General features: G+C 39.0%; 1 protein-coding gene across 1 annotated transcript; it reads left to right on the forward strand.

Moving 5' to 3' along the window:
- Window positions 1–23,036: 23,036 nt before the first annotated feature.
- On the forward strand, window positions 23,037–25,156 carry LOC139442286 (mRNA decay activator protein ZFP36L2-like). The gene is made up of 2 exons (XM_071223077.1): window positions 23,037–23,173; window positions 23,329–25,156. Exons 1-2 carry the CDS (start codon window positions 23,123–23,125, stop codon window positions 24,520–24,522), a joined length of 1,245 nt encoding a protein of 414 aa, XP_071079178.1. The 5' UTR covers window positions 23,037–23,122; the 3' UTR covers window positions 24,523–25,156.
- Window positions 25,157–25,501: the final 345 nt, after the last annotated feature.

Raw genomic sequence — 25,501 nt, forward strand, 5'->3', positions numbered from 1 at the left:
CGTGCAGGTGAGGATAATATCACCCCCTGTCATGTAATACCCAAGATGCTAATGAGACACTTATCTGTGATGCTGATGCTTGGCAAGGGAGATAATCTGTGAGCGGCGATGAGGCTAAAATAATCCCTTCATTGTATTTATTAAAACGCATTTCCAATTTCAAAATAAGCTAAAATAACAGAATATCTCTGAAAAATAAACAGAGATTAAGCTATTATTTCACATATTTGTATCTACTTCAAAGTAATGACTTGATTCTGATTTTAAGGCTTTATATTTAAATTCAATCTTGAATTTGTTACATGTATTCACATTGAAAAACAAACTTAACATATCAAATATCACTTTATATAATCTTGATAATCTGCTGTTTCACGTCTGGTGAATATCTGCACCTAATTAAATCAAAACCAGTCCAGATAATACAAACGGTTAACACTGCATGAAAATTGTTTGATTTTTTGTTGTTGTTGTTGTTGTTAAACCTTAAAGTATTAAATAATAAAAGATTTCACTATATGTCAGTTTAATTCCCTACTCAAATATACTCATGCTCGTAATTAAAGTATACCCATCACTCTGCAGATTAGTCCGTCATACAGACCCTGAAACAAATATATCCAAAACAGCCCATGCAAGTCTATAATGTTTGGCATGTCTAGATTACTGCAGTATCAGGAAATGAAGAAAGTCTCTGGGCTCCTTTTTAATATATTACATAACTATAATTCAACAACCGTTTTTTTCTGTAAAATATATTCATTTCAGAGACTAGATATTACGTGTTAGTACAGGGTAGACTATAATTATGAGTATATGATATGTATGAGCTATCTTAAAAATCGCCTGCCGAAACTAGATTTAAATGGCAAGTGTATTTCCACACATTCATACAAAAAACGTTGTTCTGCTCATCCAAATATCAACATATTATTTAGGAGATAACAATTGCCTTGATCATAAACGCAGTCAACTGACATAAAACCGATTAGCTCCCTTGGGATGAAATCAACACGTGCTAATTAGCAGAGAAGCAACAAGTTGGTTGATGGGGAGATGTCAGTGTCAGTGCCGTGCACGTGAAGTCGGCTGCGCGTGCTGCCGTGACTCTGACATGACTTGTCATAACAACGCTATCGACATCGGTAATAGATTCCCGGCTTCCTTCTCTGCAATTAACGTGCATGCGTCTTCGCCTGTTTTTGAAACATGCGTACACCCAGCTGTGAAATCGACATGGCGAAGCGCGTGATAGAACGCACATGACGTGTACATGTGCACACACATGAACGCGTCGGAATGTCGGCGAGCGTTCACCGCGTGTAATTAATACACACCTGTTTCATGTGGTCGGAGATGACAGGTCGCTAACTTGGGCAACGTCACGGTGCATGGTGCAATAAGCGGCAATGAAACATGCATTTTTAAGTCGTAGTTAAAGTAGGAAATTGTTTATTTACGTGTCACACGCATTTGAACAAATAAAATACACATGATATAGATATAGATATAGAAAACAGTGCGTCGAGCCACAAATTGGTCTGTAAGACACTAAAATCAAATTCTACACACACAAAATACTTCGTTGTATAAAATAAATATTACAACATTTTTCTTCTAAACATTTTTTTAAAAGCTTTAAGGCTAAAAGGATTTGTATTTTACTTTCGTTCATTATATATACAAATTTATCTTCATCATTAAAGTTATAAAACCAAGGAGTATTTCCATATGCTGCATTAAAAAGATTGAAACGCAAATCATCATAAAAATTACATTGAATTAAAAAAAATAATTCTTTTTCAATCATGCATATACATCAGATAAGAAGACTGCAAGTGCCAGTGTATGGTGTTGCATCGTCTCCGGGCCGAAACAATCCATGACATATCTGTCACACGCAGTAAGATTATAAACGTCAGATTCCGAATCATTATGACAGAAGGAACACCCGCCCTCGTGAACACGGGAAGAAAGAGGACGCAAAAGTACAGCTGTCATTCCTCGGATCCTGTTGTCAAACGAAGGAAACGGAGAACTATTATATTTTTAGATTTACAAGTACGGAGATGAAAAAAACCATTAGCTACGTATACAACTTGGTATATGTATGCTCAAACAGGGACGCTGGTGTAGATCTGTACCGGGGTATATACATTGTAAACAGTAGTATATATATATATATATATATATATATATATATATATATATATATATATATATATATATATATATATATATATATATATATATATATATATCTTGTAACTTTAGTATATATATATGTTTTTCATTCGTGAATGTGTCTTAAGTTTTACCTCTAAATAAAAATTACAAAGAAAGAAAGTAGGTAACAAAGAAAATTTACATATAAATAAATAAATAAAGTCTACCTCAAGGCTTCTCAAGGTATCATTGTACTGTGTCACGACCTCGTCATAACAAAACCATAAGTCGTTATTTAAGGTCCATTTTCCAAGTAATAATAATTTGATATTATCGTGTCCATAATTTCAGATACCTTACAGGGACTTGTACGATTTCGCGCAGGTTTCGTTAAACCGCCCACGTTGTGAGCCGTGACGGCTGTGCAAGTTGACGCCGCCGACAACGCTGCTGGGAAGGTGTGCACGGAAGGTGTTCTGTCTCAGCTCTCGGAAGACGAGGGTTTGGTGCGGGGGAGGCATATTGTTCCGAGTCAAAGGAATCGACGTCTACGTTAAAATCAAGGCCCGGTTGTATTGTCATGACCCTTTACGGCGCTCCCCCGAAACAACGGCTGTCTGACTTTGCCGTTTCATATCACATTTTACACATGATACGACGCGAGATTTTTGTCCAGACTCATTCTGACCAGTTAAATGTGGCTAATGGTGCGTGGATCACGTACTCAATAACCCGAACAAGATTTCATATTTGCTTTGTTAGTTCGTTTGTTAACGCCGCACGCAGCAATATTCCAGCTATATGACGGAGGTCTGTAAATAATCGAGTCTGGACCAGACAATCCTGTGATTGACATCATGAGCATCAATCTACGTAATTGGGACCGATGACATGCATCAAGCAAGTCGTCGAGCCTGACCACCCGGTCCCGTTAGTCGCCTCTTACGACAAGAACAATAATAAGGGTTCAAAATGAAAGCTTGTAGACCCAGCCTTATTAGGTTTATTGGACGCTTACAATACACGTGTATTCACTGTGGAAAAAAATATAATAAATATTAAATTTTAAAATCTATTCCTCAAATATCATTAAGAGGTCATGGCACGTATCCTGATGACATCATCATGTTCACTCCATGCTTGGGTGATTTTGATCCAGCTAGAAAAACATTAATGATTAAAACTAATTCTTGAGTAAGTCTCTTATTGCGCACGTGACACTTTTATTTCATTACATAACCCTACTTACCATTCATCGGGAAAAACTAACTCTGCGCTGAAATACAATACCCCCGACACCTGTTTAAAATAGCAAAGCCTCCGTGAAACAGAGGTTAACTAATTAGTGCACATACTTTTTAATTACTGTCATTTCTAATTACCATTATATATTATGCAAATTCTGATAGGCATATCTGCTGTTAGCACTAGCGGGATTAGCGTTGACACGTCTTGATTAACGCTAAGTGGTTGTTGTTGTTAGGCGATGTCCTTCCAGCTCATGTAATGAGACATAGAATTTGGGACATTAATATGCTTGTTCTTGTTTATAATTCCTTCTTTATTAAACCCTAACCCACAAGGACAGTGTTTAGGATGCGTATATACACAAAAACATTTTTTACAAATAGAAAATCCTCCTCGTATTTTCTCACAAGATCGGTACATATATAGCAATACATCTATGCGAGTTGTTTCAAATGATATTTGAAAATAATCTTCGAATTCGCTCTTATTGTCATCACATAACGTTACTCGTTAGTTAGTATTTCATGTATGGTAACGTATAACGTGCTATAATGAAATAAATCTTGTATTTGCCCATTCGGACATTGTTTAATATTTCTAGATCCTACAGAGCAAGTTACTAGCACATTGGATTCCAGTCAATCAAAACCAATTTTGTATTTTAACAGACAATGGTTTATATACGTCTGACCTTTGCTTATATCATGAATAGTTAATCAATAATTATAGATAACATCCTTTAATTGTTTTATATGAATTAAACAGTAAAAGGTTATCCTTATTAAATATGTATCCGTTTGTGTATTATTTATGTCATGATTATGTCAGTGAAGCTGATGTCGAGTTCCCCAAAAATACACGCACACACGCGCACACACACACACACACACACACACACACACACATACATACATACATACATACATACATACATAGAGAGTGAGATAGATAGATAGATAGATAGATAGATAGATAGATAGATAGATAGATACTCAGACTATCCAGTGATAAATATCATGAGCATCGATCCATACAATTGGGACAAGCATAGCCGCCTTTTACGGCAAGCATGTGTTGCTGATGACCTATTCTACTGCATCGGATTGTGTTTTATTGTAAAATAAACCTTTATGATAAAGCAGGGATTGTTAACGTTGTGAATGAGCGTTGTTTGTAGTTTTTTGTCAACAATATAACTCTACACCTGCGTGAGGGGAATTTTATGAATGAAAGTACTTGATCCACGCGAAATAAGCATGCAAACATGTCGGCATAGGTAAATAGTCAGGTCAAGTTTCCCGGAATAAATGATCTTATAATAGCACTGACTCGTTTCCGTATCTTAATTTCGTTTTCGTTTTCGTTGAATATAAGAAACAACGTATATATAAATATATATACGTAACTGAAACCTAGGTATGTCGACAATCTTAAACGTATTTCATAATTATCCGAACCGCAACGTCTTTTTACTTCTATTGTCATGTATAGATATTCGAAGCAATATTGCAATATTGGTAGGGCTATGTGATATAACTAAATGATAAGCTACCAAACGCCACAATACTGATTATGTCCACAGATTCGTATACATGTTTTGTAATCGAATAAACAGTGTTGATTATAAATCAGTTTGCTGTTTTGACTGATTATCTCTCTCTCTCTCTCTCTCTCTCTCTCTCTCTCTCTCTCTCTCTCTCTCTCTCTCTCTCTCTCTCTCTCTCTCTCTCTCTCTCTCTCTCACACGAAATAAGCATACACATGTCGGCCATATCGGCAAGTGAGTCAGGTCAAGTTTCCCCGTATTAAATGATTTAATAATAGCACTGACATGTATCTTAATTTCTTTTTCCTTTATTTTGAATATGATAAACAACGTTTAAATATAGATTTATTAATGTAGGTAACTGAATCTTATGTAGATCTATTTCGGCATTCGTAAACGTATTTCATAATTATCTGAACCGAAACGTCTTTCTTTCTTATTCCATTTTCATGTCTTTGTATGTGAATAAACAGTCTCTCTCTGGTACAATGTGTGAAGCCCATTTCACACACAATTCATTCCGTCTCATATTAGCCTGACTATAGGATGTGTTCCGGCCTCAGTTCCTCTGTGAATCTCCGACTGTATAGAATACGGATGCCGCCCTGAAGCATGTTGGCGCAGCATCCTTCATCTGAAAGTATTCCATCAGTCTTCTCATCAACCCGACGCCTGTTTCAAAACAAGCAACTGCACCGAATACCCCACATCAAATCAATACATTAGAAGAACATGCATACATGACAGGGATACTGCGTAGATACGTAGTTTTTGTGTCTATAGTGGTAATTGTATTGTGTATACACGTCATGCAGCGTCAGTCATCTGATCTCCACCGCCGATACTTTCAACGTCATCAGCTGCAATGTTAGATAGGAATTATCTCGAAATTACAATTAAACGACATTAACAAAATGTCAATTCTTCATTTCCGCCTAACGGAATTAAACGCATAGTTAGGTAAAGGTCGCCAAACTTCCGCTTTATATGAAATGCCTGCGGTCTATCTGCATTATACAGCTGTTGAAATATTTCAGACCTTTTGCTTAAGCGTGTGTGATTTAAAAGGTTAAACATTCAAAATGTATTTAGAATAAAACACACCTTCTATGCAGGTGATCGACATGCAGATAACATGGTGTCGCATCAAACAACCTCGGGTCATTTCGGTAATTTACGTAAACAGCTATCAGCTGTGATGGCGTGTAATAACACCCTTGCATACCGTGACGTTGTGGAATGAAGAAATGCGATGTTGTATATTTCACAAATAGTGTATTTCGCATTTACTATTTCATGAACGTGTCGCGTACTTTTAGTACATTTAGTAGTATTGAATTACGATATACAAGGAAAGTGTTAGGCGTTGTACGTGTGCACTTCGCTGTATTGTGTTTCCTAAATATCTCGTATCAGATTATACGCCATGAATGTGGAATTTTAAGTATAGGAAGTAAACAGGGGAATTAGATAATTTGAGAACAAACTGATCAGTGTGTGTTTGTATAATGAAGATAGCTTTAAGTATGTTCCCGTGTTATATATATAGATATATGCTTAATTGATTTAATTTTGTAGAACACATAACGTAAAATCAAGCTTTGTCATACACGTACAACTCGATATTTGCATCCTAAAATGGTAATTGCGTATTGAATGTATCGTAGCATTATATGTAGCCCAGGAATACGTCATTTTCGATCCAGCCGAAGACCCGGGTTCAATTTTCGACATGGGTTCAATGTGTGAAGCCCATTTCTGGTGTCCCCTGCCGTGATATTGCTGGAATATTGCTAAAAGCGGCGTAAACCTCACTCGCTCTCTCGCTCCTTCCCTCCCTCATTCCCTCACTCACTCATCAACTCACTCACTCCACGTACACCCGGTGGGGATTCCCCAGCCGGTCGAACGAGGCGACTAATTGGATCGGGTGGTCGGTGATTTGATTTATGGCGTGCCAACGTTACCCGACGGCGTTGATTGTTGCTCATTATGTTAATCACTGGATTGTCAGGTCCCGACTTTTTTTATTTACAGTCAGACGCATATATGTATATTGCAGTGTACGTGACACAACAAACACGCACACGCACACGCACAAACACACACACACACACTCATTACTGATCAATTACATGTAGAGTTGTATGGCTGAACCAATGTTAAACAATCCCTTCCATTCTGTCCTGCTCTCTGACGTCATATCCTGACTGATGAGACCGACGCTAATATCAGAATTGTGTCGATATCACTTCCTCTCACTTTCCTGCTGTAGCTGCAACAGACGCACAATGGTGTCCACTTAGAACATGTTTCACCTACACACAGACGCCAAGCAGGCGCGTTGCCACGTAAACCAGTGGTATATACTACTCAAAAGAAGTTGAGAACACCTCATTCTTTCCTATTACTATAATTCATCAGTGATGCCAAAGAACCACGAATTCCTTATATTCTTTTGAGTACTAGATATAAAAATATAGTCCTTCACCATGACTGTGGAATATGTGTATTTCATGAAAATATACCAATCTAGAATTATATAGAATATACATCTATACTGCTGCATCCATCCTCCCTCCACTGGCTGGCACTCTACTGGTACATGAAGGGTACAGAATGGTACATGTAGGTACAGAACGGCATATGAAGGGTACAGCCAGAACGGAACAAGGGACAAAGAACTGTACGAGAGAACTGACATGAGAGATACAGAAGGGTACATGAGGGTACACGAGGTGTACAGAACGGTACATGAGGGGTACAGAACGGTACATGAGGGGTACAGAACGGTACATGAGGTGCACAGAACGGTACATGAGGGGTACAGAACGGTACATGAAGGGTACACGAGGGGTACACGAGGGGTACAGAACGGTACCTGAAGGGTACACGAGGGGTACAGAACGCTACATGAAGGGTACACGAGCAGTACAGAACGGTACACGAGGGGTACAGAACGGTACACGAGGGGTACAGAAAGGTACACGAGGGGTACAGAACGGTACACGAGGGGTACAGAACGGTACATGAAGGGTACACGAGCGGTACAGAACGTTACACGAGGGGTACAGAACGGTACACGAGGGGTACAGAACGGTACACGAGGGGTACAGAACGATACACGAGGGGTACAGAACGGTACACGAGGGGTACAGAACGGTACATGAGGGGTACAGAACGAGACATGAAGGGTACAGAACGAGACATGAAGGGTACAGAACGAGACATGAGGGGTACAGAAAGGTACATGAAGGGTACAAGAGGGGTACAGAACGGTACATGAAGGGTACAGAAGGGTACATGAGGGGTACAGAACGAGACATGAGGGATACAGAACGGTACATGAAGAGTAACAGATAAACATCCTTCAAACTTCGAGTAGATAATTATTTACAAATTGCCAACTGTCATACATTTTGGATGACTGAACGTGTAGTTGTCAATTGATTGGCAATTCTAGATTAACTCATCATTGTTCTGGCATCCGTTTGGATTTTACATTCTATTTTCACATATATATGTAAATAAGACGACTTTTTCTGGTACTACCCGGTCGCCCGAGCACAATACTTCATCTCTGGACCGATTCTCGGTCATCCATATATAACAGGGTGTTGGACATCATATTAATATTTAGGTCCGTTATGAAACCAACCTACTTTGTCCACATGACTCGTCACCTGTTGCGGAGATTGTAATTACAACTCTCGATATCAAGTGTATTCATCTCCATCAAAAGCATATACATCCACATACTAATTGCACTAACGTGTGCACGTTCGCACATAAGCTGCACCCATGTTGGACACCGTCTTTGATATGTAATGTGCAGATGTGCACGCTCCTACCGCCATAGAGGCACCTGCGGCCGTGGCTGGTCCAATCTGGATTCCAATATGGCGAGGAACTGGAGACCGTCTGTGACGCAAGAAGATTGTTTGATCTCGAAATGACGATCAGACGAATGAAATGGATGCATGAATCTCGGTTATGGGTTTCTTATGGAAACAAATTAAAGGAAAAATATCTCCATGTGCATTCGATATTTTCCAAGTGTAGTTCATATATGCATATCTCCATCAGTAAAGGTAGTAGTCATTCTGGGAATGAACTTAATTATTGCTCAAAACATGACCAAAATCCTCCTTGCACTCAAGTGTACAGAAATACAGTGGCATCTGTTTATTTTGAATGTTAAATCATTCATAATTTGTACTAGGGCTGGGACGAATCCAAATTTACTACCCTATTAGTAGTCTGGTCATGCATACACTGAAGTTTACTGCATGAAGTTTTATCTTTATTCAAACATATAAAAGTCAGAAGGAACGGCTCAATGTCAGAGAGAAATGGGAACATTAGTGATTTATAGCGTAACCAAAGAGTTTTAGATAATTTTTGTCATTAAACAGTATATCACGTGACTAACGACGGGTCCGGGTAGTCCTGTGGGTACCCGGGTCCTACTTAGTACCCACCCGACCCGGGTACCCGAGTTACCCGTCCCAGCCCTTCTGTTTATATACATGATAAGATACAACCGCAGTTACCTCAGGAAAACAACCAGGATTTTTCACATACAAATTCTATAGTTTTAATCAAATCCAAGTTAAAGTTGGACTTGTTATTCCAGAATAAAGAACCAGTCACTTATATATCATCGATAATTGATCAGTTGGGACAAATCGAGAATAATCAAAGATAGATGAAGAAATAACTGCTTCCCGACCCATTGTACAGCCAATCCACAAATGACCCTGGCCGCAAACAGAACTATGGCGTCCAAGATTATTTAAAACAGAAAATCTCTTTTTTTAAATAATATTTATCATAATTATGGAGTATCTATATACAGCAGAAATCAAAGCTATTAATCATTTGAAAAATAAGGCTACACAAATATTTTAAAATACAACATATATTCCCGTTAAAAATTGCCCCATATTCTTCAGTGGGTGTTCGAGTTAACTATGTCTTCATAGGGCATGTATGCAGGTTTCGTCACTATCCCGTTCCTTGTATCACCGAATATTAGATTAATTATCACTTTTAATCAAGCGGCGATAAATACTTTGATCAGATAGTCACTCGTTAAGGGGCTAATTGCGGTAACGTGCAAACACATGCGCGTTAGTGTTAAATGCATCAACAAGTGTGATGCGAGGACTTTGATGTTCCCTGGCGCCCCCTAGCGGATCCGTGAGATATCAATTTGCACGATTTTTCCGATCTTTGATCGATGATAATTCTCTTGAAATTCAAGATGGCCGCCATATGCGATCAATTTTTCGCCCACAGTGCCCTGCAAGCGTGTAGATTTGGTGTCAAGCTCCCGCTGAAATATATTGTGTAAGAGTATATACTGATGATACAATCACAAAGAATGCTATTGTCCACGTGTGTAAGGTGTAAATAAAGAGAGATTATCTACCATTAACTTCTTAAACAGGCTAAAAGTTAAGAGTGACGTCTTTGACATTTTCGTCCAATGTTTCTTTTTTTTCTCTTAGAAATCGAAAGTAAAACACATATAAACTGGTGATTACAAAATTTGCATGTAAATATGTTATAATCTAACGTGATATTGCAAATATCATTTCGCTTTTTCAAAATTTCAATGAATTGACTTGAAGACGGGTTTGACTAGGATGTACGTGCCAATTTCTGTTTTATTCTTTGATGCGACGTTTGGTGGATATATTTTTTATGCAAAATTAAGGCAAATCAGCTTGCTTCAATAAGTCAAACCTGACTTCATGTATCACCGTGGCTTCTAAATGCCATTGGACCCGTGAAGATCCGGGTTAGAATAGGTTTACAGCAACCCATGCTTGCTGTAAAAGGCGACTATGCTTGTCGTAAGAGGCGACTAACGGGATCGGGTGGTCAGACTCGCTGACTTGGTTGATGCATGTCATCGATCCCAATTGCGTGGATCAATGCTTATGATGTCAATCACTGGATTGTCTGTTCCAGACTCGATTATTTACAGACCGCCATCATATAGCTCTAATATTGTTGAGTGCGCACGGCGTTATACACAACAAACGACTAAATGCAATTGAAAGATAAAGTATAAAATATGAAAATTTCTCGAAGTGCTACGTGGATTGAATCCTATACGTGTTAAAAATGATGTTCACCAATGTAATGTAATTATGGTTTAATTATCGCGCCGTCGATTATCAACACCGTCAGCTCCAGCTATACGTCTAAATGAACGTGGTAATTACCGCAAAGTGTCCAGTAAGTGACATCAAAGTCCGCCTCGGCTACAGGTGGTTTGGTCGGCTAGTAGAAACTAGCGCCCCCTAGCGGTGAACGATGTGTGAAGGCATTTACACGATCTGGTGCAGCTTTGATCTACAATACTGCAGCGTTGCTTCAAATATGGTCCAACTCCGATATACGGGATGGCCATATTGTGATAATTGATTTTGATAGGGGAAGATTTTCTGTTGGAAAGAAATTGTCTTCATCATCATCATCATCATCGTCGTCGTCGTCGTTGGAAATACCCGTAAAAGACGACTATGCTTGTCGTAAGGGTCGATTAACGGGATCTGGTGGTCAGGCTCGCTGACTTAGTTGATGCATGTCATTGATCCCAGTTGTGTGGATCGATGCTCATGATGTCAACCACTGGATTGTCAGGCCCAGACTAGATTATTTACAGACCGCCGTCATGTAGCTAGAATATTCCTGAGTGCGGCGTTAAACAACACACAAACAAACGTTGGAAATTCCTCAAAGAGGATTATCATACGCATTCATTAGATTCTAATATACTTACATCTACGGTAACAAAATATGCACAGACTGCACAACATTTTATTAATGTATTTAAGAATGAAGTAGCAATTAAATTTTCAACAACGAAACAAGTTATGTCAAAGCTCACATCATATAGAGGCATCACTTTCAGCTACCTCCGAAACGTGTCATCATGATATTAATCACTGGATTGTCTGGTCCAGACTCGATTATTTACAGACCGCCGTCATATAGCTGGAATATTGCTGAGTGCGGCGTTAAACAAACAAACAAACAAATCCGAAACGTGTCAAACGTACAACACAACCCTCTTGTAAAGTCACACCATCCTAGCGAAGGTCAACGAGTGCTACATTAATTTGCATCTTTGTATTATTTCATGTGCAACAATATTCTCTCTGCAACGATGTTGCAACCACAACGCCTACAGTGGCGACAGGTCACAATGTTAATTAAATCACTTTCCAGGCACAGGGTCTACAGAGGCAGAGTAACTTCTACAGTGTTGTAATGGTTTCGTCACAATATTTCTGTCAAAAATGAAATTGACCAATGATGTTGAATGATAGGATACAAAGATTAGGGTCGTAGGTGAACTTCAGTTTTCAGATTGGTATTTGAATTCATAAGCGGGGATTTACATTTAGAAACGTGCTGTATTCCGATCAAACGCTATGGATATGTGTATTGCTGGATCGTTCCGGACATCGGTGAGTTGATAGTATTTCTTTCCCGAATATCGAGAAACCTTTGTTAAATTTCAATTGTCCAGCTGTGCATGCGATTTAATCCGGGTTACGGGTCAGAATATGTCCCCTGCACGCCATTCTTTTTAAATGAAAGTCCAGTGGCCACAATATGTGGTATGACTGATTGTTGGTGATTCTTAGTCGTTTGCTGTGCTTTCAGCCAGGGAAATGCCTAATGCTCTCTCGATTTACAGCCATCGTGATATTTCTAAGTTGGGCGTAAAACATCATTCATCCCCTTGGCTCTTGTATATTTATTGGCAAAACCCTGGGAGAACGCTTTAAAAACTTGCCTCAAGATCAGATGTAGGCCTACATTGCGTCTCTCGGGGGAGACAGGTGATCAAACTGTTTTCACCATCCTCTTTCACATAGGCGGACAACGTGCTATGCATGCGTAAAGAAATTAAGGCGTTTTAATGTCATGATAACAGAGAATCGGTAACTGAAGGCTACTTTGATATTTCGACATCATCAGTATGATATTTCCACCACTGATAATATTGATATACATACGGATCAACGCTAATAATATCAGTGTACAGTGTAGCCTCATAGCTTCATAAAAATACCCTGACACTCTATTGTCAGTCTCGGTAATTCGGTTGATTTCGTGTCATCGTACCCCAACGGCTTAGGGTGTTGCTCAAGCTATCGTCCACATGATAATCTGGCAAAGCATAGCCTGTCGTGATATTGTTTGACAATTCCTGACTTCGGTGTATACAAAATAAATAAATTATAAGTAAAAGTAAGTGATTAACTTCTGTTCAGTCATTTAAACCTTTGTCAATACAAATTGTTCTTCCAAGACCTTGGACCCGTGAAGATCCGGGGTGGAATAGGTCTTCAGCAACCCATGCTTGCCGTTATAGGCGACTATGCTCGTAGTGAGAGGCGACTAACGGATCGGGTGGTCAGGCTCGCTAACTTGGTTAATGCATGTCATCGTATCTCAATTACGTAGATCGATGCTCATGGCGTCCTTCACGGGATTGTTTGGTCCACACTCGAGTATTTACAGACTGCCGTCATATAGCCGCAATATTGCTGAGTGGGACGTTAACAACAAGCACCCCAAGACCGTGTCAGGTGTGTGGATTCTACAACTCACTGGCGAAATATTGGTGCCCTTGTCGAAGGAGAAACCAGACACATTGTTGACGCTTACATGAACAGATTACATCAATGTTCCACAGTTAGGTCGAACTGACGAGGCTGTGGAGTATCGGAAACTAAAATGTATATATGTAAATGTGGAATACTACGGCAGCCTGTTAGGGCCATTTGTTGTTAATTTCAAGATACTAAGGTGAAATTTCAAACTATTTAACTTGAAATTTCAAGATAATTAGCTGACATTTTGTCGACACTACTACGTGTTCAAAACTTGTCATCACCAGTGAAATTAACGAACAAAACACGTAAACTATATAAATGTCTTCCGAGACATCGCATTATCTTGAAAGTTTCAAGATAAAAGGTTCACATTTCAAGTTAATATCTTGAAATTTCAACTTATTCACTTGAGATTAAACTCATGTACTGGTAATAAACATAAATATAAGTAGTTATATATATTATACAGCTAGATCCAGTGGCTGGGTGGGATACGATGACATACATCAACCAAGTCAGCGAGCAAGACCACCCGATCCCGTTAGTCGCCTCCTACGACAAATTTAACATAGTCGACTTTTCTTTTATGCCCAGGCTCATACGGACCGACTCATATCTTGAGGGTCCAAACATACATAGGCATTAATGAAAGACTCCGGTCTAAGTGTGTAAAATGCACCTGTCTTAATAACAGTTACTGTATAGGGCTATACGTCGTAAGGAAATCGTCACAACGATGTTAATGCCTTGATCATGGTACGGATGAACTCGAAATATATATTTTAAATATGAAAATGACATGAATAATTAATTTAGTAATTATTTCTTTTATTTTGGTTGACGTATAGGTATTGTACGGTATGATATGATCTCAAGGTTGTGCGACGGCAGTCTAGCTTCAATCCCATGTTAACATTGTTCAACTATCATCTACTAAGTGCAATGTATGTGTCGTTGTTACAAGTTATGGAGACATTTCAGGGACATCGTATAATCCAGAATCAGATTCAAAGACAGAGTTGGTTGGTTTGTTGTTTTACGCCGCAGTCAGCAATATTCCAGCTATATGACGGCGGTCTGTAAATAATCGAGTCTGGACCAGACAATCCAGTGACTGACATCATGAGCATCGATCCACGCAATTGGGATACGATGACATGCATCAACCAAGTCAGCGAGCCTGACCACCTGTTCCCGTTAGTCGCCTTTTACGGCAAGCATGATCTTCGCGGGTCCAGAGAGAGCGAGCTGTTTATTTCACATATATGGACATGATCAGTATCGTAACGTTTGGCAGGTGATCATTTAGGCATAGCATATAGCTTTACCAATCTTGCACAGCTATGAAAATAGAATAAGAACGAAAGACGTTTTGGCTCAGATAATTATGAAATATACGTTTACGAATGCCGAAATAGATCTACATAGGATTCAGTTACCTACATTAATAAATCTATTTATGTGTTGTTTATCATATTCAACATAAACGAAAAAGAAATTAAGATACATGTTAGTGCTATTATTAAATCATTTACTACGGGGAAACGTGGCCTGACTCACTCGCCGATATGGCCTACACGTGTATGCTTATTTCGTGTGGATCTACTTGTGCTTTCATTCATAAAATTCCCCTTAAGCAACATTGTGTAACAAAGGGTCGTGTCCTGGCGAACGAAAACACCCCCAAATATGGACGAAAGATCATTCATTTGCAACTTTGTGGTACTTCCAGTGGTGGCTATGTCCGACATCTAAAGATTAAGGTCAGATGTCAACTACGGAAGCCTTTTAGGGCCATTTGTTTTTTTTCGACAATCTTCTTGAAATTTCAAGTTGAAAAAATTAAAAAAACACATGGCCCTAAAAGGCTTCCGTATGTCAACTTTTCCAAGGGTGTATATTAGGACTTCACGTCTTATCAAAGTTCATCTGACAGAAATTAGAGCGAGTATGGTATTACGCCGCCTTTAGCGATATTCCAGCAATATCACGGCAGGAACACCGGAAACGGGCTTCACGCATTGTACCCATGTAGGAAATCGAACCAGGGTCTTCGGCGTGACGAGCGAACGCTTTAACCACCAGACTATCCCACGGCTCCCACAGAAGTTGGGTTAACTATACATATGACATTAACTAAAACTATGTCTAAAGAGTGTATCCCAATCTATATTCAGGAATTGCGTGAGCTATTAATTGTTTTGTTTGTCGTTTCTTGTTTAACGCCGCAGTCAGCAATATTCCAGCTATATGACGGAAACTATAAATTGATACATGTTGATATCATTATGTAAGGTGCATATTTCATCAGCTAATACGACATCAAACATGCCGGCGTCTGCCAGGTCTAGGCGGGTAGGATACTACGAGGGTATTGGCGACACAGCGTTAAAAACATTGGCTGCTACACCTTGTAGGTGCGTTAATTGGCCCTTTGTCATTGAAAAAGTTGATGATTTCACAGGTAAACATTGTATAATGGCCCACTTACCAAACTTTTTGCGGTACTCTCATTGCAAATTCATTTCGGATTAATTATTCATCGGGTTCGTACCGGCGCGACGATCGTCTAACAGGAGTGGGGATTAACTCCGTTCCTTGTTAACTACAAATTAAATAAACGATATATTAATTAATGCAATTAACAGGTACAATCGATCAAAGGGGCCGACACAGTCAATATTGCAGTTGTCGATTGATCTTTTGCCTCAACGGGTCTATCCCAGACGTTTGGTAAGGAACTTAGTGATGTGAATATTTGGACTAGCGATCAGCTGTAAAATGAATTACAATACGATTTGTAATAATCTGCGCGTGCTGTTGATTGAATAAAACTGGATTAACCAGGTATTATCTGATATATATGTATATCAAAAGCTTTTGAAAAGCCGACACAAGAAATAATCAACAAACCTTATGTTATATTAAACTTTTAGAACTTTAATAAAATCTTATTTGCACAAGCGATATACCCTTTTTATAACAAACATTGTATTCAATGCTATTCGTCATAAATAAGTAGTGTGTCCAGATATAAGCAATGATATTTGATATTTAATAACCTCGTTTTCCAATAAAGATACTATTTGAAATTTTATACTTTTTGGAGGAATATCGGGACAAATCTTTTTGAGTCATTCACGTAGATCTCACACACCATGACAGCTCATCCAAAAAAAATATATAAAGAACATTATATTTCTTGACATACGAATACCTCAAGTCAGAAATAATATACATTATTGCTACGACAACACATTACAGTTTAGGAATGCATTTCAAGGCTTAAATGCAATGTACACCTTTTGTCACCTATATCAAATACCTTTACGTCAGTAACAACAATAGACGAAATGTTAATTGCTGGATATGCAATCAATAGCGTTGTGTCAACACATCCTTCGTAGTTCAATTGTAAAACAAACTTGCTGAAATAGTGCCACGAAGTCAAGTTCTAGATGGCTATTTTGACACTTTACTAAATCATTACAATGCACTATTGGATTACTAAAAAAACAGAGAAAATGGAGTTTGACATTTAATATGTATGTGTGCACGACTTAAAACTTCGATATCGAAATGAACATTCTCAGCGAAACCAGAAATCTGATATGCCTTCTTTATATTTTAAATGAAAACAAAAGTTATCTATATGCCTAATTATTCTGGTTTTCACAACATGCTAATTAATTTATGATTCCATTGGCATCTTCACCCAGCCCCAACTCAGTTTGAGCACGCGAGCGATGTACGTTGCCGTCAGTCAAGACATTGACAAGTTTATAGCGGGCACCTGCGCACCGTCGCTGCATCGTTAACGGTTGTATATTACTCACTGACAGTTTGACATATGTCAAAACCCCACTGCTCCATGTATCTGGTCCCATCCATTGCACACATTCTCAAAAGAAAGGGTAGTTTTTGCTTAAAGTTATACCTAGCAATCGTTTGAATCTGTCAATCAATATGTAACAGAAATGTCGACAACGAAAATACCGCCACGAAACAGTTCGCAACTGATCCCCTCAATGTGAGAATCGTCTCAAATAATTAAAGTATCATTATCTATTTTTACCTGATCAACTTGCTCCATATTTGTCAATTAAAAAATAATAAATAAATTGGCCAACAGACAATAAAAATACATTTCAAACAGTTGAATTACAACCAACTATACGTTCACTGTACGTTCATCAGTTCATTGGGTTCAAAGGCCTTAGGAATTAGCACAAAAACAATGTAGTCTGTATAATTCTCAACTTGATAATTAAATCATTCTTGCGTTCATCATTTTTCACTGTTTCTGAAAAATGTTTATATATACTTACTTGAGATTTGCTTTTCTTTTTATTAATATATATATTTTTATAAATATATAGATCTATATGTGTGTGTAACTCATATTAGCGGGTGACACGTGATAAAATATACCCCTCTCCTTCTCTTCATAAAATTCGCCAATCTTTTATAAACGTCTAACCTTACATATATTCAGAGGCCGCATGTTATTACATGGTCTCTTGTTCAGTCTGCACCAAAAGGTTATTTGTACAAGACAGCCAACATTATCACCAAACTTGGTCTAAATCTACACTTGCATAAGGGAAATAGACATCAAAGCGCCGCGGTACGTATCACTTTGTAAAGTATGCCATGCAAACACCACCTAAAACGACTTACATTTATCCTATAGATAATTACACACCCAGAATGATAATTACATGTGTAATAAGATTGAAGAAGAAGAATAAACGTGCTACGTTTGCAAAAGTGTTTTGTTACCAAGGTGACAAACGGCAGGTAAGTCCTTTGATGGAATCGTAAAAGTGGTACAAAATCGTTAACCACACAGACACTATACTAAGACAATGAAGGTGTGGGAGACGTTCAAGTTGCCGGCCCGAGGGAAGCCTGTTGTTTTAACACTAAAACTACCTTTCTGGAAACAAAAGAAGGGAGACACGCATGGCTATTTATCAAAAGTCTTGTACAAACTTCCTAAAAAGACAAAAGGCGACGGATTGTCCCTATCAGGTTCGGACAAAAGCGTACACCAAATACTAAAACGCATATAGAATGAATGAAATAGCCATTATTGACAATTAAAAATACAAGAATCTATGTAAATAAGCTCAAAGGTGTTTGTACAAGCTAAACAGCGTTTTCAACCGTGTTTCAGTTTGAGAGATTACTCGCGTATTTGAACTTAAATTGCGTCGTTGCACTTTGCACGTGCTGAAATAGACACGGGCGCGGAAAGGACCGACAGTGTCTACACGAACACTGCTATATACGTTCATGACGTAATTACGCATTGACCCAACGCTGGCCTTTTGAATGACCGGTCCAGAAGTCACTGTTCGGAGCATCTGATTGACCAAAAAAATGACCAAATTATTTCCTAACAAAGGAATATAGACTTGTTGGGCGTCACAATATTTTTTAATTTTGATGTAATTCGTTATAACTCCAGACAGGGTTGGCCATCGGTTCACCTCGTGTGTAATATAATACACTCTTCACAATCAATAGATCATAATGATGATCACATGCTCAATAAATCAGGCAACTGATATTACCATGGAGTCATGTCCTCACCTTTTCAACTCGGACGTAATTTAACGATTGAACTTGATTGACACACTCACCATTGACTGAACTAGCTGACCCCTAAACATGTTCCCGTGATGTGATATTTTAATACGATAGTCAGGTAATTGACACAAGTAATGAGTGTTTTGGACACTTATCAGCCACCAGTCTCAAAGTATAATGTTAACAGCACAGCAATTGAACAGAGCCATTTATGTTATATAATACAACGATTTTACTATCACAGTCAGTAGTAACATGATTTTTTTTCTGAAATCAAAACCTGCTGCAACATCTTAGAGCATAGGTGCCTTTTAATTACAGATAAATTGTATTTTGGATACATATGTTAACACTCTGATTGTGTTTATCAATTGTGTATTATTTTTTGACCAAATGGTTTAATCATCTCTTTCGTACATTGCGCATGGCGAATGTTCGCAATTTAGTTTTTACTGGCGAGTGAGACGTAAATCAATTATTCTGTTTGTCCGACTGACACAGTCGTGAAATTGGCATGTTTCCATTTAAGCTCTTTTTAAAACTTCCAATCTATTTTTGTTTCTATAACACTTGTGGGTGTATACTGTAGATCTATGTATATATATCACGTATACACTGTTTAAACCGAGCATCTTACAAGATTGTATTGTTACAAGTTATGTTGTGATTTTATACTTTTAAAAAAATAAACGTATGACGCGCTAATACCAAAACTCGTCCCCTGAATAACCACAGACTGGATTCGGCAGTCAGGAAGCGAAGCCAGTCGTGTTGCGACAGGGACGAGAATCTACACAGAGTTGCTTCCCTTTGTCCACTAATTCTCCGCACTTGATAGAAGCCATATGAGCCGGTAATCACTCATTGTCGGAGGCTTAAACTTGTTTCTTTGATGAAGAACTGACATTTGAAAGAAAGAACAAGCTTTTACTAAACAACAATTCGTACATTCGTTAGACTATGACGTCACTACGTAGATTTGTTTCATCAACAATACACGATGCGTAATCGTCAACCTAAGTGTGATGTCTTACGCTAAATATTCAGTTTCTTGATACAAACATATTTTCCATAAGAGAATACAATGCCCACGCCGTGATACACATCAAACACATGTACATTTCAGGGGTAGTAGATTTCAATCAGTAGGAAATGTACATCTGATTCGACAAATTAATGTCACTTGTTGCAGCCCCGTCGAGACTAGAAGCACACTACATATGGTTTTCATACGCCTATCTTGCCGCGCTCGCTTGAGAAAAAACTAGCTACGATATCGCTAAGCCTGCGACATGGAGCATTTGTGTTGTCTTAGGTTCCTAAAGGCGACCTTTTCTCAGGAACTTTGTAATGGCGAACTGTGTCGCAGTGGGAAACAAGAGGACACGGTGACATTTTCACTTTTTCTAATTGAGTAAGCTGCACGAACGGAAAAGATTTTTGTTACACAGTTTTTAATTACTCGATCGCGTACTTTATCCAACTTCATAAACAAGGTATATATGGAACCGAATTTTCTCACAGAATCATATTTAACGTTTATTAGGAATTCAGTTCATTGCAGATATTATATATCTGTATGGTACGCGTTTATGTTTCGTTATTACTGTAAAACTGTAAAATCTGCAAGCATTAGGTTGAAACCCTTGGTGACTCTCATTACGTCATTTACAAAAAATGTTTCCGTTTCAAAGGGAAATAAAACAGTGCGTCATAGAAATGTGGGTCAAGCATGTGTGGCAAATGTAATGTTTTTTAAATCAGCGTTTGCACATGAAATGTGTCATGTCTAAATATAAACACCCCTTTATACAGCGCTGTATAAGCGTTATCAAACTGGTTTTCAAAAGGAGCGAAATTATTTCCGGCTTGAAGTCACGTGTTACGGCAGTGATATTGACAATAGGCCATCTCCAGTGGCCGAGATTAACGCGGGTAAGATTACCTTTGGCTACCGGGAGGAACACCACCCGCTCATGCAACTAGCGCCTATTATATATACCTTCATGACACGGGGATACATTTCGAAACAAGCATGTCACGGTTGGGCGAATTTCGGGGATGAAATTCATCAGTATTCATATCCCTACGGGGTCCCATTCTTACAATCTCGCTCAAGCAAAAAGCGTCTTTCTAGGGTGAATGAAACGGGCTAAATTGCGCAGTGTGAAATCTCGGCGCTGAATGCCCTCCCCCACCCCCCACGTCCTCGCCCTCACCCCCCATAGCGGGATCATTTTCTGGACAGTACTGCATCCTCAGTGTCAATCACTTGTCACCTCGACAGCTCGCATCGTACATTTCAAAATAGCAAATAAACATTCTTGAGGCTCAATGTTAATTTCAGATAATTATTGCAGCCACTGTTGTTTGGCACAGTGAAGAGAAACAGTAGCTCAACTAAACGTTACAATACCGCAATTACGGTGTCAAAACCCGAGATCGAAGCAGCTGACGAAGTCATCGATTTCATGTCATCACTTTGGCTGATAAACCAACAGTGAATTTGTGACAAACGAACAAATACTCTCCCAAACTGGCAAACCAATTATAACAGTTTATACATATTATTACTAAAGTAGAAACATATGTGTTTTGCAGCGTTTATACATGTGCACGTCATAGCTATAACTGTCTGTATATTGCATTGCCTACAAAAATTCACACCTTAATTATGTACAAGATAAAATAATCCTGACATGTCTTTATTAAATGGCAGTCAAACATGTATTTATGCAAGGGAGTATAAATGTGCTGTAATATTCAAACCAAAACAAAACATTCTAATGGATCTAGAACATATATTTGGCAACATTTTGACACATACCATCAGGTAACATTGTAACAATATGGTTCTCGGTCAAATTGTTCACACAATGTGTATGTTGACAAATCCTGTAGCGAACATACATCTGACATGTTTGCAAATGCTTTACTTGCCACGTGTACTTGTAAACAACAACAAAAATTAAAGTTGATCAATCAATCATTAAGAAATCAGAAACTTAATAATGTTCAGAAATACAATCACATTTATCCTCTGTCAAATGTCAAAATTAATTATCACAATATCTCAAATCAACTATTCTAAATTCAAGGGTGGATGTCATATTGGTTTGGAAGAGCACAGTGTTATCGGGGCTTTCCTTCTCCAGCTCGCCGCAAGAGAAGTGATGTTTATTTGCTTTGTTACCATGTGCTGGCTTCATTTTGGCGCGAAAAGCTAGAAAACGCGGGAAACTGCTTTCCTATCATGTGGCAGCCACGCAGCGATCCCGAAAGACGTCAACAAGTATGGCGGTGTGTTGTCGAACTTTAATAGACGTGTCTTGTTAGTTTTCTCGTATATTGTATGAATATTTTATACTTTATTCAATATCGTGGCTTCTTTTGAAGCCCAGAAGCTGAGATTCTAACAGTCTAAAATCTGAGTGAATTGACAAGCCGATCGCGGGAGAGGGCGAGTGATAGGCACTATTGAAATTTGTCTTACTCCCCCACGAAGCATGCGGTGTGTGACGTCACAGACCTTTAAACCTCAAAACATAATAACAACAATCGGTGAAAAAAAACAGTGAAATGGGCCACTCCTTCAAGATGCTATTTCATCTCCTACACCAATCGTACGATCCGACAGTAGAAGAACGTGTGTAGCGCTGTCGGAAAACTGCTAAGCATTCCGCCACTAGCAAGTGCTTATCGCAACAAGTGCGTCGGCATTCACCGGCGATTGTGTAACGCTAAGCCAATCAGATTCGAGGAGGCGTGTCTAGCCCCATTACACCGGAAAGTGACAGGCAGGTGGCTCCGCCCCCTAAGAGTTTATAATGGACCACGAGGATAGCCAAGTCAGTCGTGGTTCGGATACTAGAGCAAGGTAGTCGAGCTGTAGAGGGATAAGACATATATACACACTCTTACAATGTCTACTACACTTATGTCATCGTTCTACGATGTCGGCGACTTGTTTCAGGTATGTGTGATTCCACAAAGATCTAATTCTAAGACTAAGTCGATGATTTGAACCCGTGTTTCCCTCGCTGTGAATCGTCTTCCGTGTTACCGGTGTTGATTGTTTTTGTTGCCGTTGTGACTATTTTCACTTATGTTGTTGTTTACTTATTTCAGAATCGCCGAAACAACCAGATGAAGTCACAGGTAGCCCCAGTTACGACAGACCGCCGGATAGTTGGGTCAGCGTCACTCGTCGGCGTGAGGAACCGCAATTTCTCTACAGGATCGAGCAGTGCCTTCGTACCGGTGACAGGTCGCGGATCTTCCCAAAGCAGTTTGATACCCGGATCAAATATGCTGATTTCTCAGAATGACACTTTGGGTTGCGGGATTACCTCTATGACAACCCCACGCGAACACAAAAAGTTGGATCGCAGTCTTAGTGAGCCAGTAGGCACCAGGACCCAGGGAAGTGGCAATATCAACTCAAGCCGTTACAAGACAGAAATGTGTCGCCCGTTCGAAGAGAGTGGACATTGTAAGTACGGAGACAAGTGCCAGTTCGCGCACGGCATCCACGAACTTCGCAATTTGGCAAGGCATCCTAAGTACAAAACTGAACTTTGTCGTACTTTCCACACAATCGGCTTCTGCCCCTACGGTCCAAGGTGTCATTTCATTCACAACGAGGACGAACGCAAATTGAATCAGCTTGTCAACAAAAACCAACAAGCCAACTCGGGGGTGCCACCCGGAGCACAGCAGCCTACTCCCATCGAGCGACCAAAATCCATCAAATTCACCACTCTGGGATCTTCATTCGATTCGCCACCGTCCAGTTCTACAGGTAGCCCTACCAATCTCAGCCCAACGTTATCAGGGGACATTTTCTCGTACAGTGCCTTTCACTCTGGATCTTCATCGTCAACGAGTAGCCGTTCCTCTGACAGCTGTCGTTCAAGCCCTGTGTTCAACTATTCCCCAGTGTCCGACATTGACTCGACAACCCCTCTGAACGTTCAGTCACAACTGAACATCAATGTGAACGTAAACAATTCCACTGTGGATTTTACAACCATGCAATTCAACTCGGTGCTCAATCTGAACCAGAGGAACGACAACCAGCAGAATGTATTCGAGGACAATCTTCTTGATCTGTGCACAAGCTTATGCTCGAGGGACACCGTATGTGCCAACGACGTATTCGCAACAGCCCCTCCCTCCTCTCCCGAATCCATTTCAGGGGACAGCGTTGGGAGCATTGCCTCACAGGGATCAAGTAATTACGGAACATGCGGATCTCCATTGGACGTTGGTAAAAGCTTGCGTCTTCCATTCTTTAACCAGCTAAGCATAGATGGCAAGTAAATGTGTGCGAGACTGTTCCCGAGGAGTTGTGTCACCGCTGCCTTACTCAAGGTTTGAAAAACCTTGTAAAACTTGTTGACATTTCGTTTTTTAAGAGATACATTAGTTGACTTTGAGTGTTAAGACTTGATCGGTAGGATCTACCGATACACCAGTGTCACAACGTATTTTCGTATACTATTCTATTTTATGCTACCTAACAAAAACAAAGTTTATTTATGTAAATCTGTAAAGTAAAATATTTTTCATTCCGCATATATTTATTATTTGGACACCCTTGTCGCTTTCACACTACAACGTGGCCTTGCAAGTGGACCATTTTTTCACATAATCCATCTTTATAGTATTTGTCAATCACCGTGCCTTATGTCATAAATATCAGTCTACAAGATCTTCCGATTTGCATTTAAAATATTAGGAAGATTCATTGCTCTTGTGAAATGGGATTTCATTAACTTATATATTATTTATTATTTCTTGGTCTGTTTATCTTATAGCTTCCTACTATTTCTTCAGGGGGAAAACCAACTACTTAAGTAAGATAGATTTATATTAATATTGTTTATATTATATTTGTGTTAAATTATGTGGTCACCAAAGAGACAATTCTTTTTGTCATATCTCATTTTTTATGACTAATTCATTTCTTTCATTTGTACAATTATCATTGTTTGTATTTAATACAAAACTTGAGTATGTTTCAAATTGAAAAATGAAAAAAATATTAAAATCAATCGCTTATTGCGTTTATACAAAATCCATCTTTTCTGTTTTTCTTCAATGCTACCCTCAGTGCATGCCCCATGTCAAACCACACCAAACCAAAACCGGTTAGATCATTAGTTGGACACTGTGAGTAGTCAGTCGGACCCTTTAACGGGGGACAAGCGAGCTCACATGGGTTGGCTGTCCAAAATTAGGACACGACTTTTTCAAACTTTGGAAGTCAGTTACTCAATTCTAATACATCAAAATTTCA

Source organism: Haliotis cracherodii, unplaced genomic scaffold, assembly GCF_022045235.1.
Source record: "Haliotis cracherodii isolate W230 unplaced genomic scaffold, xgHalCrac1.p SCAF_5, whole genome shotgun sequence".
Lineage (NCBI taxonomy): Eukaryota > Metazoa > Mollusca > Gastropoda > Lepetellida > Haliotidae > Haliotis > Haliotis cracherodii.